This window comes from Colletotrichum fructicola (genome assembly GCF_000319635.2).
Source record: "Colletotrichum fructicola Nara gc5 chromosome Unknown KSG_Nara_v1_contig07, whole genome shotgun sequence".
NCBI classification, from domain to species: domain Eukaryota; kingdom Fungi; phylum Ascomycota; class Sordariomycetes; order Glomerellales; family Glomerellaceae; genus Colletotrichum; species Colletotrichum fructicola.
This window is the reverse complement of record NW_027094057.1, coordinates 4174774-4182329: the sequence shown is the minus strand read 5'-3', so window position 1 is coordinate 4182329 and position 7556 is coordinate 4174774. Positions and strand designations below refer to the sequence as shown.

Sequence of the window (7556 nt, the reverse complement as noted above, 5' to 3'; positions counted from 1 at the left end):
GTCCAGTGACGTGCCGGACCTTGTCTCGGCGGTGGACTGCGATCCGGAGGATCCAGGCGGCGATGGATCGGTCGGTTGGTACCTTATCCCACCGGCGCGGGCCGTCTTAGAAATACTGCTCCGTCTCCCCAAGACGTCATGACAAGAACGCCCTAAGGGCTGCGTGTAGCCGGTGACGCAAGGAACTCCCGCTCGAATACATCGATCGCAGTGTTGTGTATCATCTACTCGGACTGGGCAGCGTAGTTTCTGTTTTCGGCATCGGTCGCATGCGGAGCGCTTTTGGGTTGAAAAGAAGGAAGCGGACGGGTTCGTTGGGGCCATGGATTCTATTCAACTTCTGCGAAAGTTAGCCTGAGACTCGGTGTGAATGCCCTGCAGCAAATGGTTTAGATCACACTGCATTGTCGACGTACAAACTGCAAACTTCCAACAAACCAACCATGGAGATTATCCCGAGCCTCAAAGAGGAAACTGGACCCTGATCTACGTTATAAAAATACACTTGGTTGGCAGACCGTTTTCATCCGTACTCCGTTCAGTACGAATACCCGAGCACAGCAACGCAACTCGGCAAGATAGCCGTTGTGGGGGCTCTGGGGTCGCTGTGGCAGAGGCCGCTGAAGGAGCGGTGTGTAAGCGAGTTGCGCCATTCATTGAGTCTTTGCTACCGTGGCATCTACAGGCGGGCTGCGAAGCTGTTGAAACCGTTCCACGTAGGATCTGATGGGTCTGCTGCAACTGTACGGCAGGTTTCTCCAGATTGATTCTAGGACTACGAGAGGCTCATGGTAAGTTGGGCAAGTGTAAGTCAACAACTAGATGGGCACTCATGGTTAACCTTGTTCTCTCAGCCCCTCATCTGCGTCTGATCGTCTTCAAACTTCGAGAGATTGTGGAGGATTGTGGTAAACAGCGCATTTGAGAATCCCATGCTCGCAGGCGCCGTTGCATAAGGGTCTCAACGCCAAGTCAAGGCCTGAAAAGCACTGAACAGTTGGCAAAGGGCCCAGTTTCCAGGCCCCATCTCGCCTGTCTGTGGGCAGGGAACATCCCCCGCTCAATGTGACGATGCGCTGAAGATAAGGTTTAGGCCCATTTTGACGGCAACGAGACGACCCGTGTGAGGCGACTTGACCCAATAAGCGCCAGAATGGATATAAGCTGAGTTTGCCATGGAAACTTTAAGCAACACCATGAGTAGCCAGCTTCCGCTCACTAAGCGGACAGTTGCGTTGACGATTGCTGCATTACGCAGAATGAGGCAAGAGAGAGTTCAACGCCGCAGACGAAGACTTGGAAAACGAGATCGCGGACGGACGCGGACGGAGAAACCCAGGCCTGAGGCGGCTGGTTGACCGCCGTAGGCGCCGAAGCCGCCGATACCTCGGTTTCGTATTTCAGAAATGGGAGATCTGATATCCGTGAAGTCCGTCTTGGCCCCGAGCTCTCACGCATAACTGCTATCACTCTGAAGTTATCTCTTTTCTCAAGGTGTTCTACAGCTTCCCTTGAGTCTTCATCCTGGCCATGGCTCCAGTTAAGCCAATCATTGGCGGGGGCCTTTTCTTGTCCAAAGACAACTGGACCCCCGCCGCCCTCAAGTCATGCCTCGAAGATCTCCGTGTGAGGGGTGTGACTGAGATTGACGTCGCACAAGGTTACGGTGACAGCGAAGAGCTCCTCGGTGAAGCTCGAGCTGGAGAAAGCTTCAACATCGCCACGAAAATTCCTGGCATCATGGACCCTGGCTCGCTGCGCAAAGACCAAGTAATTCAGCGGACTCAAGCATCATTGAAGAAGCTCAATATCAAGCAAATCGACATTCTTTACCTCCACTCCCCTGATCCTACTATTCCCATCGAGGAGACTCTCTCAGGCATCCAACAGCTTTTCGAAGATGGAGCTTTTTGGCGCTTCGGCGTTTCCAATCACACGGCCGAAGAGGTGCAGAGAATCTACGACCATCAGAAATCCCAAGGCTGGGTTCTTCCAACCGTCTACCAGGGGAACTATAATCCCTTAACCCGAAGTTTTGAGAGGACCTTGTTTCCAACATTACGCAAACTTGGCATCTCCTTTTACGCTTATAGTCCTACGGCTGGAGGCTTCTTAGCAAAGACGAAGCAACAAGTCATGGACGGTGCTGGACGATTCGGAAAAGAGGGAGGTGCTCAGGGCTTCTTCTACAACGAGATGTACAACAAGCCGTCGATGTTGGATGCGTTGACAGCTTGGAATGAGATCGCACAGGACGCGGGTGTCTCTGGATATGATCTAGCCACTCGATGGGTAGCTTTCAGTTCTGCTCTCGATCCAGCACATGAAGATGGTATCGTAATGGGTGCAAGCAGTGTACCTCAGTTGGACGATAATCTCGTCGGCTTGAAGAAAGGGCCCCTGCCTGCGGCAATTGTCAGCCGTATTAACAGGGTTTGGGATAAGGTATCGCATGAGGCACCTGTGGTCGACATTCCTTTTATCACAAGTACCGGCATGAAGTATGCAAGCCAAATCGCGGCATAGTAGACATTTTATAGAAATTTCACCCGCTCCATATGAAGACAACTTCATCCAAAGCAAGGCTCATCAACTCTTTCAAAGAGTCTTGTGTTCAGCGAGTAGCTCCACAAACTGCCCGATTTTGCGTTTCCGTGTCTCTGGCCTCTTCGTCGTCTTGATCCTCCACAGAAATGAGTATCTCTGTGTCTTGTTGAGCGCATCAAAGAATTTTCTAGCCTTGTCGTTTACTTCCAACGCCGTCTGAAAATCCAGTGGTACCTCCATCACGCTGGCTGAAGAGTATGCCCTGTCCCAGCGACCGTCCGCTTTCGCTGTATCGATCTCAACCTGGCCTGACTGTTGCATACGACAAGCCTCAATCAACTTAGCAACCTTGTCCACGTTTCTCTTGGACCAAAGACTTTTCTTCCGACGAGGCGTAAACCTCTGGACGAAGTGTCTTTCATCATAAGACTTGCGTTGGCCGTCGATCCACCCGAAGCATAATGCAATGTCAAGCGCCTCGTCATAGGTTACAGTCGGTATATTCGAGTTCTTCTTGGCAATTTGAACCCACAGGCCAGATGAGATAGCATAATTTTCTGCCAGCCATGTTTCCCATTTGGATTGGTTTACGAAGCGCAAGGTTGGGATAGAGGCTGGAGTCGATGAAATCATGGACCCGGGTGGACCGGGTGATGATTGACGTGCGTCTTCACTTTGTTTCCTCGTAGACGATCTTGTTTGTCTGCTCATGTTCAAGCTGGAGTTGGATGTGAACGGGGTGGCGCCTGGTGATCGGACGACGTGGTTACCGTGAGATAACGTCAACTGAGACGATACCTTGAGGCAAAAAAACGGGACTTCGAGAAGCACAGACTTCTCGGGGAAAGAATCAGCGGAGACTATCTTCCGAATGCAGCGGTGAAGGCCCATGGACGAGCTCACCCGGTCACGGTTGAAGCCAGACGGTGAATCAGGTTGATGTTGTTGACGGTAGGAACTTGAGATCGCTAGGCAACCGCGGGATCTCCCCCAGGGCCGCGTGAAGGATTGCGCTAATAGTCTCAATGCGGGGCGCTTCGACCGGGCGTCCGTTTTTGGGGTTCAGTACCCGCTAGTCGAGGACTCGATGTTTCTAATTTTAGCGCTGACATCGTGAAAGACTTCTTCGATCAAGAATGCTCACCGAGCATGATTGTTGTTTTGGCCGCTCAAGCTGTGACGAGACTTATATGCGTCCCCTTTGCTCATGTTCATATCTTGAGAGGACCTGCAGACATAGCCAGCTCAAGTCAACTGTGAGACAATTCCATTGCCAAATGTGATCAAAAATTACCTCCGGTTCCAAAATAATACACTTGAACTGTTTTGGAAAGATTTATATTAGTCTACAACCGGAAATACGATCCTTGGGAAACAAACGTGTTTCAAATTTGCTGTCGGCATGTCTCCCTCACCAGACTGTAGATCGCAACGCACCTCCTTGCTGCTATTATTCGGCATTGACTTGTTGGTCGTTTGCACCGTTATAACGCTTCCCCAAATGGCTCAGATGTGGCGGATCTGACCATGCATTAGGACCAGAAACGTGAACAGAGTCTTAATCCGGGGTCTATGCCACTCTCAGGGGGAATAGGCGTGGTGATGTCCTACGAACAAGTCCAAGTTGCTCCCGGTGTTACGGGCTCTCCACATGGAACCCGAAAGTCCACAGAAACGCCGAAATGCTTGTCGAGTTCTGCGGTAGATGCGTTCTTTCTTGACTGGTTCTGCAAAACCTCTTGCCTCTTGTTTCATGAGCATAGTGTGATGGCTTTGTCGTATCTTCGGCACACCCAGACACTTCCTAGATGGGCTACGAAACGTCTAGGGAGAAAACTCATAGGTCATAATGACCCTGACGTAGCGACTGGCAGTTACTTACACCCTATGAGATAACTTCCTTGAGAAAGGAAGATGCTTAAGTTCCAATTGCCCGGTACAGTTAGGCGCAATCCAGCTCATTGAAATCATTTTCTTTTCGGAAACACCTCATCCCACGATCATGAAATATTGTAGTAGCATACCGGGGAGTTCCGGATGAGACGTCGCGTACAAAAAGTCCATTGTGAATGCTTTGATGCATATGACGGCACATGCAGCCCGGAAATCTCGTGTCAATGATACCTCAGCATGGTTTGATCAATGTGTTAGAACCAGGGCAGAATGAGGAGAGTTCTGCACATTCACAGTCATCGCAGGCCGAGGTGTCACATCAGTGAGCGTCACCAAGCACTATGAACGCATTTGCAAGGTAAAGAATGACATGCCATTGGCTCCGGAAATTCCGCTTTCCTTTGCAACCTATGTACTTGAATTATCACACCGATTCGACCCCCGTGATTACCATTATAGCTGATATCTCTAAACACCAGAGTCGTACTGGATCAGGTCAACGCTGGCAACGTAGTTGGACCAGTTGGTGCAGGTCTTGTTAAGCGCGTCACTGTCGTACTCAATCTCGGACTCGCGCTCAATAATTTGCACAGCGAAGCCCTCGGACGTGTGCCAGGCGATGTGGCAATGGCACAACCAAGCCTAGGAGACATAATTAGCAAGAAACTCGGCAAGTAAAGTGCACGGAATGACTTACACCAGGGTTGTTGGTGGGGAAAGCAATGACCATGTAACCACTAGCAGGCAGCATGGCGACGTCTCTTCTCGGGGCGTTGACAAGAGTCAGACGGTCGGTCTGATCGAGGTCGAAGTTACCGTAGCCAGCGTCCAGGAGCCAGAAGTCATGGCCGTGAAGATGCATGGGGTGATCCTGCGCGAAGGGAGAGTGGATGACCATGTAGACCCACTCGTTCACCTGAGGGAAGCGGATGGCGTTCTGCTTGGACAACCAAGTCTCGTTCTTCTGGGAGAGCTGGAGAGCGGTGGGGTACTCCCACTGGGTGTGCATGGAAGTCTTGTTCATGGTCCAGAGGAGGGCGTTGTCTTGAACCATGACACCGACGTTCTCATCGGTTGAGATGTACTCGGAAGAAACGTTGATAGCGAGGTGGGGAATGAGGTTGGAGGACAGCTCGTCAGCGCAAGAGTCGTCGTAGCTGTAGGCAGAGGTGGTGGGCTCGGAGGTGGAGGAGTTGGAGTAGCGGACGATACCCTTGACATCGTCGACAGCATCAGACTCGGAGCAGGCCTCCTGAGCAATAGCGCGGATCCAGAAGTCGCCGTCGGTCAGGTCCTTGCCCTCGACAATGATGTCGTAACGCTGACCCATGCCGATGCTGAGCTGGGTGGCGTTGTAGGGGACAATGGGGACGAAGTCGTTGGCAATGACCTCCATGGTGTGGTTGTCAATCATGAATCGGAAGTGGTTGTCAGCAGCGGCGTTGACAAGACGCAGGCGATACTTCTTGCCAGCCTCGAAGACAGTCTCGAAGCGGGATCCCATGGTGTCGTTGTAGGTGTTGGTTCCGTTGATGAGACCGTTGACCGCAGTCGGCGGGCCACCGGTGGCAGCGTGAGAAACGAGCTCATCAGCAGTTTGCTGAGATCGGTTAGTCCATGCCCTTGAATGGAGTTTGGAGCCATCAGTCACTTACGTGGTACCAGTCGTTCAGGAAGAGATGGCCGAGATCGACATCATAGTTAGCAGTGGCGGGGCCGTTGATAGTGATACCGCCGAAGACGCCGTCCCAAGCCTGAACGTAGAAGTGAGAGTGGTACCAGCCGGTGCCATACTCAACAGCGCGCCACTTGTAGGTGTAGGTGTCTCCGGGGGCGATGGGGCATTGGGTGATGCTGGGAACGCCATCCATCTGGTCGGTGTAGTTCTGACGAATGCCGTGGAAGTGAAGACCAGTTCCGTTGGTTTGGAGGGAGTTTGTCAGGTGAACAACTTTACGCGGATGTCATTAGCCTCCGTAAGATGCAAGTTCTTTGCTATGAGTTACTACTTACTGACGGTGTCACCCCAGTCGGCGATGATGGTGGGTCCGGGGAAGGATCCGTTGATCAACTGCACGGGCATCTCGTAGCCGTCAGGGGAAGCAGTGGTGTTTTCAATGTTGAACCAGTACTCTCTGACAACACCCGTGTCGGGAACATTCTCGTAGTAGTTGGTCGTCAGATCGTAACCAGGAAGCCAGCACTGGCGACTAGTAGGGCTGTTGACACAGGTGCTGTCATCGCCAGATGAGGCCGCGCCGCTGGTAGGGGTTTGACCCCCGGTTGTAGTTTGGCCACCGGTAGTGGCTTGACCTCCATTGGTAGTCTGGCCGTCGGTAGAGGTCTGGGGAGAGGTTGCGGCAACAGGGGCAGTCTCGGCTTGAGACACTGAGTTTCCTTTGCTTCCACAGTCGCGACGGGCGACATGGTGAAGCTCAGAAGGGGCAGCGGCAACGCCAGCAATGGCGGCAACTGCCCAGGTAGCGAATGTTTTGGCGGAAACCATTATGGACTACGAACGGTTGGAAGTAAGAAACAAAGTTAAAGACAGACTAATGGCATGAAGCCAAAAACGAATGACAAAGCGTGCCGAAGTAAGCAACAGCAAACACAGGAAAGGGCGCATCAACGGTTGATAAGTAAATGCATCTCACGGGCAACCCGATTTCATTCCACCTCGTGATGTAATGGGAACCGCACTCTGCGATAACTAATGACGGCAACTTCCGCCGGAAACCCTTTCTTCTCCCACAGCATCCCACAACATCGCGGTGAGTTTCCCTGTCTATCAAACGGAATGTGGTGGAAAGATCATGAGGCTGATTGATTCGGTTGCTTTAAAGCCATCGGGAGCGGGAAAATCCCTGTTCACAGCAGTGTTTTGCGCCCGAACACATAGCGATCTAATCTTACAGGTCCCGCTTAGGAACAATGCCTTGCCATTGTTAGTCTAGAACGGCAAAATCAAGCTGGACAACGGCTAACGGCAGGAAGCTTGTCGACCTTGGCGTATGTTTAAGCCTCAAGCAACCCGGGGGCTTAGGGATTAGAGTGCGTTGACAAGCACACTTGCAGGGGTTATCGGTGTTGCATCCACGGAGGTTCATGACGAAAGG

The 7556-nt window shown here is 51.9% G+C and overlaps 2 protein-coding genes across 2 annotated transcripts; one reads left to right on the top strand and one right to left on the bottom strand.

Moving 5' to 3' along the window:
* Positions 1–1530: 1530 nt before the first annotated feature.
* Positions 1531–2526, top strand: sirO-0 (Oxidoreductase sirO; the record flags this gene model as incomplete). The annotated part of the gene is made up of 1 exon (XM_032036523.1): positions 1531–2526. One exon carries the CDS (start codon positions 1531–1533, stop codon positions 2524–2526), a length of 996 nt encoding a protein of 331 aa, XP_031884428.1.
* Positions 2527–4908: 2382 nt separating this feature from the next.
* Positions 4909–6946, bottom strand: Laccase-7 (Laccase; the record flags this gene model as incomplete). The annotated part of the gene is made up of 4 exons (XM_032036525.1): positions 4909–5082; positions 5138–6040; positions 6096–6391; positions 6454–6946. The coding sequence occupies 4 exons, from the start codon at positions 6944–6946 to the stop codon at positions 4909–4911; spliced, it is 1866 nt and encodes a 621-aa protein (XP_031884481.1).
* Between the last annotated feature and the right edge of the window lie 610 nt (positions 6947–7556).